Source organism: Dasypus novemcinctus, chromosome 19, assembly GCF_030445035.2.
Source record: "Dasypus novemcinctus isolate mDasNov1 chromosome 19, mDasNov1.1.hap2, whole genome shotgun sequence".
In the NCBI taxonomy this organism is placed as follows: Eukaryota; Metazoa; Chordata; class Mammalia; order Cingulata; family Dasypodidae; genus Dasypus; species Dasypus novemcinctus.
This window is the reverse complement of record NC_080691.1, coordinates 32,634,668-32,649,383: the sequence shown is the minus strand read 5'-3', so window position 1 is coordinate 32,649,383 and position 14,716 is coordinate 32,634,668. Positions and strand designations below refer to the sequence as shown.

At 40.2% G+C, this 14,716-nt stretch overlaps 1 protein-coding gene across 2 annotated transcripts in view; it reads left to right on the top strand.

Moving 5' to 3' along the window:
* Window positions 1–14,716, top strand: part of CORO1C (coronin 1C) — a 77,210-nt gene that overhangs the window by 38,140 nt on the left and 24,354 nt on the right. For both annotated transcript variants that reach the window (XM_004470179.5, XM_023592189.2), the window contains one exon: window positions 9,657–9,779. In XM_004470179.5, coding sequence (XP_004470236.1) covers window positions 9,657–9,779 — 123 coding nt within the window. The remainder of the gene's footprint in view (window positions 1–9,656; window positions 9,780–14,716) is intronic.

Below are 14,716 nucleotides of genomic sequence, written 5' to 3'. Positions count from 1 at the left end.
TCTTCACGTGGGCGCCTCTTCTTGCAGGGTGCTCTCCTTGTGTGTGGAGCTCCCCTGTGCGGGGAACACCCCTGCGTGGCATGGCTCTCCTTGCATGTGGCAGCACTGCACATGGGCTAGTTTACCACACAGGCCAGGAGGCCCTGGGTCTGAACCCTGGACCTCCTATATGGTAGGCAGACACTCTTATCAGTTGAGCCACATCCGCTTCCCCTAATGTATGTATAAATTCCCCTAATATATGCTATAAATTTTCCACTAAGATCTGCTTTAGTTGTATCTCACAAGTTTTGATATGTCATGTACTTATCATTCAGTTATAGCTTTTTTCTATACCATTATGATTTTTTAACCTATGAGTTATTTAGCAAATAAAATGTTTTCAGATGTATTGGAGATTTTTGTTTATAATTTTCTATTTCTAAATTGTGTTGCATTGTAGGCAGAACATGCTCTACATGATATTGATTCCTTGGTATTTTTTGAGATTTGCTTTGTGGCCTACTAATTGTTCATTTTTAAAAATTAAGATTTAATGTGTGTTTGAAAAAAATGTGTTTAAGTCCCCCCCACAAAAGCTTTGAACAACCACCAAGAACGGACAGAAGCATCTTTCTCCAAGCTCCAGAAAACAGTTAAAGTACTGCAGGAACAGGATGAGTGTCAAATCAAGGAAAAGGCCCTTAAAAGTGGTCGTGTCTCCTGGGACCCTGGCTGGCCCCTCCCCCATCCCCAGTGGCTTGGTGTGGAGCTGGCCTGTACTTCCACCTCGGCCTGGTTCTGGAGGGAGCAGAGTAACCCTCCTGCACATACTGGGCATGTATGTCTGGCCCAGTCTGTCTGGTAGTGGCCTGAGGGTCTCGCTGTCCCAGACCAGAAGGCAGCTCACTGAGCTCTCGTACAGAAGCTGTGTGAGAGCAGACAAGTGGCTTCCTGGGGCAAAGGATTTGCTGGCCTGCTGGCTTAGGACATAGAGTGCAGTGCCTGGCACCTGAGGAGACTGTTTCCTAGGGAAGTGGGGCTATTCCTATCTGTGTAAATAGGGGAATTCAGAGGCCACATGGGCATGCCCAAGGCAGGAGGCATGCTCCAAAAGGACCAGGGAAACCCCTATGCTCTGGCCTGGAGCTAGTCTGTAAATACATTGTATAGATAAGTCCTAAAGGAAAGCACTCACACAGGTCAATCTGAAAAACTGGGAAAGGTGTTTTCTTTTCTCCCTTCCTTTTATTTATTTATTTATTTTTTAAAGATTTACTTTATTTATTCATTTATTCCTCCCCCCTCGTTGTTTGTGGTTGCTGTCTGCTCTCTTGTGTCTGTTGTGTGCTCATCTTTTTTTAGGAGGCATCAGGAACTGAACCCAGGATCTCCCGTTTGGGAGGGGAGACGCCCAATGGCTTGAGCCACCTCCACTCCCTTTTATTTTTTTGTTAGCCCGTCTGTCAAAGAAAGTTAAATCCAGCGATACATTAAAATATTAAAATGTCCAGGTTTCAACAAAATATTGCAAAACATACAAAGAAACAGGAAACGATGGCCCAGGTAAAGGAGAAAATTAAAGCATTAGAAAATACCATCAGGGAAGTGGATTTGGCTCAAGTGATAAAGCATCCACCTACCACATGGGAGGTCCAGGGTTCAAACTTAGGGTCTCCTGACCCATGTGGAGCTGGCCCATGTGCAGTGCTGATGCATGCAAGGAGTGCCGTGCCACACGGGTATCCCCCGCATAGGGGAGCCCCACGTGCAAGGAGTGCACCCCGTAAGGAGAGCTGCCCCGTGTGAATAAAGCACGGCCTGCCTAGGAGTGGCGCTGCACACACGGAGAGCTGACGCAGTAAGATGACACAACAAAAAGAGACACAGATTCCCGGTGCCGCCGACAAGAATGCAAGAGGACACAGAAGAACACACAATGAATGGACACAGAGCAGACAACTGGGTGGGGTGGGGGAGAAGGGGAGAGAAATGAATAAAAATAAATCTTTAAAAAAAGAAAATACCATCAATGGAGAGGACCAGACCTGGGACATAACCAAAGGCTTTTAAAAAATAGTCCTAAATATGCTTGAAGAGCTAAAGAAATCACAGACAAAGAACTAAAGGAAATCAGGAAAAAGGTAGCTGAACACAAAGAGATTATCAATATAGAAATGGAAATTATGGAAAGAAACCAAATACTGCTTAAGACAACAGTAACAGAAATTAAAAATTTCCTGGAGAAGTGCAACAGCAGTTTGGAGCTGGTGGAAGGATCAGTGAACTTGAAGATGAGACCATGAAATCATACAATCTGAAAGGAGCAGAAAGAATATTCAAAGAAATGATGTCTGAAAACCCCCCAAATTTAACAAAAGACATGACTGTACACTTCCAAGATGCTTAGTGAACTCCCAACAGGGTAAACCCAAATATACCCACACTACACCATGTTATAATCAAACTGTCAAATGCCAAAAATAGAGAATTCTGGAAGCCGCAAGAAAGGAGCAACATGTCATGTACAAGGGCGCCTCGAAAATTACTTGCTGATTTCTTACTGGAAACCATGGACTAGAGAAGGCAGTGGGATGATAAATATAAAGTGCCAGAAGCAAAAAACTGCCAGCCAAGAATTCTGTATCCAAATTGTCTTTCAAAAATGAGGGAGAGATTAAGGCATTTTCAGATGAACAAAAACTGAGGTAGTTCGTCACCCTGGACCAGCTCTACAAGAGCTGCCAGACAGTTCTTCAAGTTGAAAGGAAAGTACAAAGATCTCAGGTGAGGGTAATGACATGTGTAAATGCCAGTACTGTTGTATTTTTGGTTTGTAACTCTACTTTTTAATTCCTAAAGGATCTCAAAGGCAAATGCATAAAATGTAATGAGTGATCAGTGGTTTTGGACTCATATTTATGTGATTTGTGGCAAGAACTGCATCAGGGTGGGGAAACAGATGGGTATAAGAACACAGTTTTGTGTATGCTATTGAAGTTCAGTTGGTATCAAAGCCAGCAAGATTGTTACAGATTGAGATTGACTTAAATTTAAGTCTTGCTGTAACTACAAAGAAAGTAGTGAAGAATAGGCAAGCTGATAAGAGACAGAAATTAGAATACAGGTTGCCAGGGGTGGAGGCAGGAGGAATAGGGAGTTAATGCAAAGTGGCTGTAGGATTTCTGTTTGGGGAGATGAGATTGTTTTAGAAGTGGAGGGTGGCACAACATAGTGAATGGGATACATCCCACTGAATGGTATGCTTGGAAGTGGTTGAGAAAGGAAAGTTTATGCTGTATATATGTTCTCACAATTAAAAAATAAAGCACAACTAAAGAGACAATGAGGCAGCAGACTTGGCCCAGTGGTTAGGGTGTCTGTCTACCACATGGGAGGTCCGCAGTTCAAACCCTGGGCCTCCTTGACCCGTGTGCAGCTGGCCCATGTGCAGTGCTGATGTGTGCAGGGAGTGCTGTGCCACGCAGGGGTGTCCCCCACATAGGGGAGCCCCACATGCAAGGAGTGTGCCCCGTAAGGAGAGCCGCCCCAGTGCAAAAGAAAGTGCAGCCTGCCCAGGAATGGCGCCACACACACGGAGAGCTGACACAGCAAAATGACACAACAAAAAGAAACACAGATTCCTGGTGCTGCTGACAACAGCAGAAGCGGACAAAGAAGATGAAGCAAATAGACACAGGGAATAGACAACCAGGGTGGGGGCAGGGGAAGAGGAGAGAGAGAGAGAGCACGAGAGAGAGAGAGCGAGAGAGAAATAAATAAATAAATAAATAGATAGATAGATGGATGGATGGATGGATGGATGGATGGATGGATGGATGGATGGATGGATGTGGAGAACAATGGGAAAAAATAATTGAAAAAAAAAAGAGACAGTGACAATTAAATGAATATATTAACCTGGTCAGGATCAAATAAGGGAGGAAAGAAGGCTCCAAAGAATTTTTTTTTTTTTAAAGATTTATTCCCCGCTGCCCCGTTTTCTGCTCTCTGTGTCTATTCACTGTGTGCTCTTCTGTGTCCACTGGTATTCTCATCAGGCAGCACTGGGGATCTGTGTCTTTTTGTTGTGTCATCTTGCTGCGTCAGCTCTCTGTGTATGTAGCACCACTCCTGGGCGGGCTGCAGTTTCACTCTGGGCGGCTCTCCTTGCACAGGGGCCTCTCCTTGTGTGGGGGCTCCCCTTACATGGGGCATCCCTGCGTGGGCTGGCACTCCTTGCACACAGCAGCACTGTGCATGGTCCAGCTCACCACACAAGCCAGGAGGCCCTGGGTATCCAACCCTTGGACCTCCTAGGTGGTAGGTGGATGTTCTATCTGTTGAGCTACATCTGCTTCCCCAAAGGATATTATTGGGACATACTAAAAAATTAGAATATAGACTCTTTGCTTTATATCCCATGTTAAATTCATGAACTTGGTAACTGCACTTCAAAGTAGATGTATAAGTGAATATCCTTGTTCTTAGAAAATGTACACAACAGAATAAAGTATTTAAGGAGTATGATATATTCAACCTACACACAAGTGTTCAGAAAAAGAATTGATATGATAGAATAAAATGGCATATGTGGCAAAATGTTAAAATTGGTGGATCTGGGTGTTTGGGGGAGTAGAGATATGTTGGAGTTTTCTTTATGGGATTTGTATTATTTTTGTAGCTGTTCTGTGAATTTGAAAGTAGTTAAAAAAAAATTTTTATTGGAAAAAATCTTTTTAAAAAATGTTGTTATATCTCCGCTAGATTATGCTTGTTAATTTAAAAATTTTTTTCTAAATTTTAAAAAATTCATACTAATTTTTGTCTGCTTGATTTCTTAAACCTTTGTTGAAATCTCTTGTGATAATGGCTTTGTTCTTTTCTCCATATAGTTCCCCAACTTTTGCTTTAATTATTTTGAAGGTATGTTCATAGTGACTATATCTGCTGGTGAAATATTTCTTTACATTGTGAGTGACCATTAATCTGTGGTATTACTGTAGCCATCTGGTGTCTTTTTTATATTCCACCTCCCATACCATCCTTAGTTACCTTCCAGTATTATGTTTTAAATGCTTTTTGTTTGTTTGTTTGTTTTTGTATGGGTTTTTTTGGTAACTGGATTTAATCTAATATGAAAAATCCTGTCTTTTAGCTGGTGAAGTTAATCCAGTTGCATTTACCGCACTTTAAGAATTTCTTTGATATTGGTTCCACCATCTTATTTTGTGTTTTCTATCCTTCATGCTTGTTCTTGCCTTTTTTTCTTTTTAATTCCTCTTTCTGTTGGGTTGAGTGTTGTTTTTTTTCCTTCCAACCACTTCCTGCTCCCTCTAAACACTTTTTTGGGGGAAGGTATTCATTCTCTGTCCCTTTAGTGTTTATCCTTAATTTTAACATGTTTATTTGACAAAATGTAAAGTTAGTCAATTTGTTTGCCTTTCACCAGAATCAAAGAAGGACCCTGAAACCTTATAACTCAGATCTCATTCCTTTTTCTCTTCCATGTTGCTGTTGTCTAATGTTTTAGTTCTGCCTTGTTTTTATCTCCATTCCAATTAGTCATTACTACTGTTTTATCTACTCAATACCTATTTATATTTATTTCATATACCTTTTTGTTATTGTTCACTCTTCTTTTGGTATCCCATTCCTTCCTTCTAGTTCACTTTTCCTGACATAAGTTCTTGAACTTCATTCCTTGAAATTAATTTTGAAATTTTTTGAAATAAGTCTGAGAATTTAATTCTTTGAATGAAAGTCTATGCATGGTAAATTTTTTGTTTCTTTTTGTCTAAAATGTCTTTTGTTTGGTTTTGGTTTTGGTCATCACTCTTGAACATACTTTATCTGGGTATAGAAAGATAATTGTTTTCCTTAGCATTTCCAAGGTATTTTCTCATTTGTTTCTGTAATCAGTTGGAGAAGTCTGCCCACAGTTCGTCAAATTATTTTCTCTGTAAGTAATCTGTCTTATCTCTATGGTTGCTTTCAAGATTTTCTCTTTGTTTTAGGTGTTCTGAATTTCACTAGAATGTGAATAGGTATAGATTTATTTTTACTTATACTTTTTAGGAGTTGTTCTTCTTAAATCTGAATACTTATGCCTTTAACTGAAACTGTAAAATTCTCAGTCCTTATCTTTTCAATTTTTTCCTCTCTTCCATTCTCTTCATTTTCTCCTTCAGGAATGCCTGTTTACATGTATGTCAGACCTCATTCTGGCCTACATGTCTCAGAATGTTTTAAATTATGACATATCACAATTCATAAAAAGTAAATATGCTGTGTCTCTAGTTTAAATAATAATAATGATGGTTATTGTTGTTGTTATAAAATGAACATTTTTGAGCTCACCAGCTTGAGCAATGGAATATTACTTGGGGTGGTAAGCCCAGAGGTGGGAGTGAAATAAGTACATCACATGTTTTTTGTGAGCATGCAGTAAGGTGCTTGGTAACTGTTTTCTTAAAGTAGAAAAGCGCATGTCAGGGGTGTGGTAGAGGGGATTTTAAAAATTGGGGGTAACATTCATTGAGCACTTCACGTGCTGGGACAATACCAAGCACTTCATCTTGACTGTCTCATTTAATTCTCATAACATCTCTGAAGAATGAACCATTATCATCATTCTCATTTTACACTCGAGGAACAGCAATTGAGAGGTGAGGTAGTTTAGCCAGGTCTTCACAGCTAGAAAACGGCAGTCATGACTCCAGCCAGGAGGTGTCGTTCTCAGTCACTAGCGCCTCGCGGCCTCTGAAGGATCCGTATGGCTGCTGCTTGTCACACCCACATTCTATGCATTATTGTTTGTTGGTGTTAAAATTTTTTTTATTGTGGTAACTTGTATAAAACAGACATTTTCTTTTATGAATCCCTTTTTTGATGATAAATTTCAGGAGCTCTAAACTGGGTTTAATTAGTTTTGCAAGTGAACGGGTGTATTAGTCAGCCAAAGGGGTGCTGACGCAAAGTACCAGAACTTTCTTGGCTCTTATAAAGGGTTACCAGGCCCTTCATAGTCCAACTCAAGGTACCAGAAGAGGTACTTTCTCACCCAAAGTCTGTTGCCACGTGTTAATGCAGATGGTGGGAGATGTCTCTGAGGGTTCAGCCTTCCTCCTTCCCTAAAGCTACATGGTCCCAGCTTCTTCTGATCTCAGCTGTAGGCTGGCATAAGGCTCGTCTCTCTCGGGGCTCATTTCTTTCTGGGCTCCGCTTCTCTGGTCTCTTTACAAGGTCAGCTGTAGACTATCAGGCTCCTATCTCTTCCCAGGGCTGTGTCTGTGGCGCACTCTTCTCACCCTGTATGTCTGCTTCTGCGTGTCTACTTACATGTGAGAGTCTGTTTTATCAGCCCAAGGGGCTGGAACTCGACACTGAGTCACACTGTAATGATGGAAATGAATCAAAGCCCTAATCTTAACAAAATTTAATCAGACATCTCAGCTGACTCTTATACAAACAAAGGGTTACCACGCCCAGAGGAACAGACCAGTTTACAAACATAATCTTTCCTTTTGGAATTCATAAATAATTTCAAACTGCCACAAAAGAGGACCTTGAGAAAAAAGTCGGCCTTAGGTCTCTAGATGGGGCTGCTTTCAGCTTAGGTCTCACATGAGAATGCACCTTTTTTGGCAGAAAACCTTCCCAAACGCTGTGGTCCCCAGAAGCCTGGTCGAATCCCTTCCTCTTCAGTCCCATGTGGCTGCCCTGGTGGACAAGTCTCCTGATGCAGTGTCATTGGCTATTTAAATGACTTTCTCCTCTCAGTGGACTCCACCCTCAGCAGAACAGGGCCGCCCTGTGCACTTTTGTATCTCCAGTGGTCAGCACTGTGTCTGACAGAAATGACACATTCTTAATCCTTGATGGAGTAAATTAGTATATTATGCTAGAAGAACTACTAAGTGACAGTAGTTTTTTAATTGAGTATTATATTCCAAGTACTATAGTTATATTCTTTATATAAGTTATACAGATCATTGTAATACAGGTTATGATCTATCAAACGTTTGCCAGGTACTAGATAGATCCTATACTGAGAGCTAAAATGTTCTCTCATTTAATTTAACCCTCATAGTAATCCTAAGAAATAAGTATTATTGTTGCCCATTTTACAGATGATGAGCTGAAGTTTAGAGAGATTACATGACCTATGTATGGTCCCTTGGCTGGTGAAGCAGTAGAGCCTGGACTTCTGCATCGATTATCTGTCTGATGCCAGAGCCCATGGTTTTGTGCTTTAGCATGCTGCTCCTCTGGAGGTTTCGATAGTTGAGTCAAAGTGGAGAATTCAGAGAATTTGCTGAACCTGAAAAAATTGCCAAGGAGCCTGCCCAGTGTTGTGATGATTTGCCATGTAGCGAGAGCAGCAACAACAGAAAAGGGGTCTAGTTAGATGTTGTGATGATGTCTTTATACACCTACTTTTAGAACATATAGAACCTCAGCACAGACTCGCATTAACCTGTTTATAAAAGAAAATGTGCAAACTGGCCCATGCGCAAGGAGTGCACCCCGTAAGAAGAGCCACCCAGCGTGAAAGTGCAGCTGCCCAGGAATGGTGTCACACACACAGAGAGCTGACACAACAAGATGACGCAACAGAAAGAAACACAGATTCCGGATGCTGCTGATAAGGAAAGAAGCAGTCACAGAACATACAGTGAATGGACACAGACAGCAGACAATGGGGGGAGAAGGGGAGAGAGAGAAAAAAAAGGAAATGACTCTCTTACAGCTCTTGTTGCAATGGCAGCTGTCTTGGTTGACACCATCCTAATTTCTAAATCAGGTTTTAAATAAGAAAATTGATAAGTGAGGTCGGCTTATTAGATTCAAATGTATGGCATGAGCAAATTGTGATGGCAATTTATGATCATAAGTAAACATTTTATTCTTAATGAGATGTGGAACTGGAAAATAAGTAAGGTCTAAGTTCGTATTAATTAGATGACCTGATTGGCATTTCTGTTGCTTGAAGAGAAAGTAGAGAGAGTGAGACGTTAACGTGATACTGGGAGCGGATGTGGCTCAAGCGGGTGAACACCCGCCTCCCTCAGTGCCTTGTAAAAAAACAAAATAAAAAAACAAGCAAAACAAACCAACCAACTCAGGGAAGCTGATGTAGCTCAGTGATTGAGCACCGGCTTTCCACATTCAAGGTCCTGGGTTCAATTCCCTGGGCCCTGGTATGTCAAAGAAAGAAAGAAAAGGTAGTATGTCCTTAGGTGCTTAGGCAATAGCTAAAGCTTTTCTTTTCATTACTTTAAGTTTGTTTGCTCACAGTGTCATTGATTTCCAGAACTGTGAATTTGTATATTCAAGGATTTTAGCTTATTATACTGAAAGTTATTTTTTATGTTTTTACAGTAAAAACACAGCTTTAAGATACAATTTGGCTTTTTAAGTTTTTATTTTGGGAAAAAGACTTGTCTATTCCCTTTCCTGTATCTATTAATGCAGTTACTAAATAAAATCTTCGTGGTTCTAGAAGTCGGGATCCTTGGAATTTGGTGGTGTCGCCTTGATCGTAGCTATTTCTAGAAAGGGAAGTTGACAGTTCTTCCTAGTTGATATTGACTAGTATGAGTGCCATCCCGAGAAAACATATAAACTCCAAAGTATCAGTGCAGTGTAATAGGTTTATTTCTCTCTTTCCTCAGACTGGTCGAATTGACAAATCCTACCCTACGGTATGTGGCCACACAGGACCCGTGCTCGACATAGACTGGTGCCCGCACAACGACCAGGTCATCGCCAGCGGATCCGAGGACTGCACGGTCATGGTGAGCTCCCAGAGGGCTGCCTGCTCGCAGGCAGGAACACGTGCCTGCTCCTTTCAAAAAGCGTGTGCGCGCACACGTGCGTAGAGGTTAAAAGCAGAAAATTGTATAATTTTTGACTGTCTATTGAATTATAGGAGGATTTAGCTACATTGAAGTTTAACCACAGATAAGCTTTTCAGCAAGCCCTTTAAATCGAGAGGCTGATTTTCTGCTTTTATGTTTGTGTGTGTACACATACCTGTTTATTGACAGGTGACATATGCTCTGCAGGAAGATTTTCAGGAAAATAAAGTGACTTTCCAGTTATTCTGTGAATTCTGTTTGACCACATGACCTCCCCAACAGAGAGAAAAACGCGCTAGCACAAACTGTATAGTATAGTGAGGTAACATGCCAAAAGTTATACAAATAAAAGGGGAAATGTAAGAGGTTGTGAGAAGAAAGAAATAAATTCTTTACGTTCCCTCTTTTTGATTCCCAAACTAGATTATATGAGAAACCCAGCTTTGGGATGGTTTTTATTATAAAGCTTCTTGTCTTTCTTAAACCTTAAATTTTAATTATTGATTTGGATCAGTTTTTAATCCCAGCTCAAAATAAGTTGAAAAGGTTAGGAATAAGCACAGATGGGAAGCACTGCTGCCCTTGAGACAAGTAAAGAATACCTCATTAAGTTCAGACCGTCTCAGGTAAATCAGGTGAGAACTTGGAGAACCATGGTGCTTTTGTTCTCCCTTCTTTTCTGTGTGCTGAACCAGACCTATAAACATTGTTTGGAGGCCTTTATTAATTAAAATTGTTTTACATAAACACAAATTCCTGAGCTATCCATTTACCCAGTTTTCCTCATGGACTTTTGGCTGAGATTGATTCCTGAGATATAATTTTGGCAGCCAACACATATTAAATATGCTGCTCTTAAGAGGAACTGTGTGGCTTAATATGTCTGACTAAATTGATCATTTTAATGGCTGCAGACACATTTTGCTAAGAAAAAAGCATTTTTAGACTGATGCCAAAAGTCTTAAACCGAGGGTCATAATTTCTCTTGAAGGAGCAGGTTTGATGTGTCCCATCTCTCGCTGTCCCTTCTGGTCATGCTGTCCTTTTTTAACTTTTGGATTATGAAACACACAGATAAACATGTGGGAACAATATTCTCTTGAGTTCTTGTATATTGATAGCAGTTTATCTGTGATCTTTATATTTGAAGGGAGTTTTTCTGCATATGAAGTCCTTGGCTCATAGTTTTTCCTTGAGTATCTAGCTATATTATCCCATTTTCTTTTAGCATAAAGTGCTGCTGTCAAAATTGAATGATAATCTAATATTCTCTCCCTTATAAATAATATGTTCTAAACTAATCTCTTTATGTGTAGATCAGATTTTTTTTTCCTGGCTAAATGTTCTTTTTCTTAAAGGTCTAGTAATTTTACTAGAATATTGCTGGTTGTTCTGAGTTGATATTCTCAGGTGCATGGAATGCTCTTTCAATATATAGTTTCAGGTCTCCTTCCTCCTCCACCACTTCCTCCTTCTAAGTTTTCTTGAATTATGTAGTTTTTAGTATTTGTTCTGTTCCCTTCCTTTGGTTTCTCTTCAAGGACTCCTATTATTCATATATTTCATCTTCTTTGCCTATCTTCAATATTTGTTTCTCTTAAAACCTTTTTTGTATTATTCATTTTTTTAGGCTTTAAAGATTTCTCTCTTTTTATTTCTTTTGAGGCATTATTTTTTGTGTTTATTTGCTCTTGTGTTCATTCTTGTTTAGTCTTCATTTCTAAACTGATTTTCTCTTAATTTCTAATTTATAAGTTTTTTGAATTCTGATCCATGTATCAAGTTTTTTCTCTCAATTTAAATATAGTGTGCTACAGTTTTTATCTCTTTTTAAAGCATGTCTTTCTGGTATGCTTGCATTGTGTATAGGGATTTATTCTGTGTTTTATTTTCTTTTTACTTACAGTAATTTTGGGACATGACTTTGGTTGTTTTCTTTTGCTTATTTCTATGTGAATTTAGTTTTGCTTGAACTTTCACTAGGTGGCTTGGCTCAGACAGCTGTTCTAATTTCCTAGGGCTCCCTATTCTGTTATTATCAGAAACATGGAGGTGATGGCTTGCTTTCTGAGATTCCCTGGCCCATTTTTATTTGGTCCTTCTCATTTCTTTGTTCCTCTTATTTCTGTCCTGCTCAGATTTGATTCCATTCCCAGGAGTTTCTCCTTAGGGTGGGGCATGTCCCAGAGGGGAGACCTCTCTAGTTTGGGGACTCTGGATTGCTCCAACCCCTCAGGCCTTATTGCAGGCCCCCTGCCCTCACCTGCTATTGGGGGCAGTAAAACCCCTCCCAGTTTCCTTTGCCGCTTTCAAATTACCCCCATCCCCCCTCCCCCCATTCCCACCTACCCACTGAGGCCAGTAATCTGCGGGTCACATGGCTATTGAGGTTTCCTTCCCGCCGACTTCCCTTTTGGGTTGTCACCTAGGTTTGTGTAAATGTGTCCAGGGGGGTTTTGTTTTGTCATCTGCTTGCTCTGTGTTTTTATGGGGAGATTTGGGAAGATCCCAAAACTATTCTTCCACTGACCCCACCATCTTCCCAGAATTCCCCTAATGTTGCCCTTTAATGGCATTACCAGAGGGAACATTTTGCAAATTAAATAATGCTTTGGGAGCTTTTTTTTTTTTTTTACTTTTAAGTGTGGCACTGATATTTAAACCACTCTTTAATCACTTAATGTCCTCCAAATCATATATTATTATTTTGGGGATAATTAAAAGAAGCTTTTTTAGTTTCTGTGAAATGAAATTTTAAAGACATACTTAATCTTCTCCTATCCCACCTGTTCCTAATACCTAATTTTTCATTTTACTTACTCTCCTGAAGGTAAAAGAATACCATGTGATAGATTGAATGGCTTCAAACAACACTTTCTTTTTTTAACAGAAAAGCTCTGTGTAGTTTTCTAAGCCTAGACTAATGGTAGTAGCCCATGAGTTACAGATAATAGACAGTATGACAAGGCCTAGTTCTAGTAATGAAAAGACACTGAGCAGAACCCACAACTAGGAGCTCTGGCACATGCAGGTCACTTAGACTTTCAGCCTCACTTGCCTCATATGTAAAATGGAAGTAAATAATAACAATAACATCTATTGAGAGGATCAAAAGGAAGCTACGGGGGGAGCAGATGTAGCTCAAGTGGTTGAGCTGCTTCCCATGTCCAAGGTCCTGGGTTCGATCTCTGGTACTATCTAAAAACGAAAAAACAAACCCTCCTTGGGAAGCAGATGTAACACAGTGGTTGAGCACCTGCTTCCCATGTACAAGGTCCTGGGTTCAATCCCTGATACCTCCAAAAAAAACCCAAAACTACAAATACTTAATGAGTCAGTTTTTTAAAAACAGATTTATTTTATTTACTCCCCCCACCTTTGCTGTCTGCGCTTGTTGTCTCCTCTCCATGTCCATTCGCTATGTATTCTTCTGTGTCTCCTTGTCTTCTATTCTCATCTTCTCTTTAGGAGGCACCAGGAACCGATCCTGGGACCTTGGATATGGGAGAGAGGCACTCAGTGCTTGAGCCACCTCAGCTCCCTGGTCTGCTGCATCTCTCACTGTCTCTCCTCTGCAGCTCCCTTTGTTGTGTCATCTTTCTGTGCCAGCTCTCTGTGGCATGGGCCAACAGCTCTTCACAGCATGGGCCAGCTTGCCATCACCAGGAGGCCCTGGGAATCGAACCTGGGGTCATTATTTTTTAATAATGAGTTTTGATGGGTAGTGAATTCATAGCAGTAAGATTATCTTTAGCATACATTCATTAGAAAAGTACAGTAGAACCAGTTAATCAAATGAACTGTAAAAGTATAAATTAATTTCTAAAATTGTTTTTTGTCTTATGGTATAATTCTACTAAATCTTAAGCATCTAAGCATGAATTTGTTAATTTCATGATCATTGATTATGATTGATGCCACTTTGATTGTAGTTTTAGAGAAGGAATGCCAGCTTTATAGTGCTTTCCTTCATCATTTAGAGATGGATTCTTTAAGTAGCCTAAAAGTAAATTATGTTGGCAGTTTATCTTTAAGGTACTACATTGTTTTATACCAGCAAATAGTTATGTGACTCCTCTTGCAGGGGTTTTCCAAATTTTTGGCACTGTGAGTTCTTTTCTCTGAAAGTATCTTCTCATGGCGAGTTTTTGAAGATAGTGGCTACTAAATATTTCTCTTGGGGAAATTTTAGTGCTAAGTAAATAATAGTGCTTTAAATAATGCAAAGAGCAGCCAAATTAAGTTTAGTGAAAGATGTTTTCGATTCAACATTGTCCCTTATCTGCAGGGTGGTGGTCAAGTACAAATGGAAAAAGTGGCTAATTCAGACAGCAGATTGCTAAATCATTTCTTCCAGAGTCTGGGAGACTGAGAGGTCTTGCAGACATTGTAATCTTATTTGTTCCCAGCTGTATGTCCAAGTTATTAAGTTCAGATGGACACTTCTCCCTTCTCTCAAATCAGCCTTACTCTCCCGAGGAAATCAACAAAAGTAAACTCCCTATTTTGTACATTTTTGCTTCCATTGTAAATTTTCCTAATACAGTGTTTGTCTTGAAATGAAAATGGAAGTGAGGTTATGGTTGGTGATATAAGTGCATTCCTCGGAGTTCTTTCCCTGGTTATCTGTCATTCAGGCTTCATGCTATTTCCATTTTATATAGATTGCATCTGGGCCACTTGCCAGTGATACTGGAGGCTTAGCAAGCCAAATCCAGCCCTTTCCCAAAGCTAATGTTGCTCTCAGTGTCATGGCTCATTTAGGAATGTTCTGACTCTCTGCACACTACCCCTCGGGGTTATTAGGTCAGTGGTTTCTGTAGGGGATTGTGCAGCCCTGCAGCTGCTGCAGAATTTGGAAGCCTCTTTCCGTC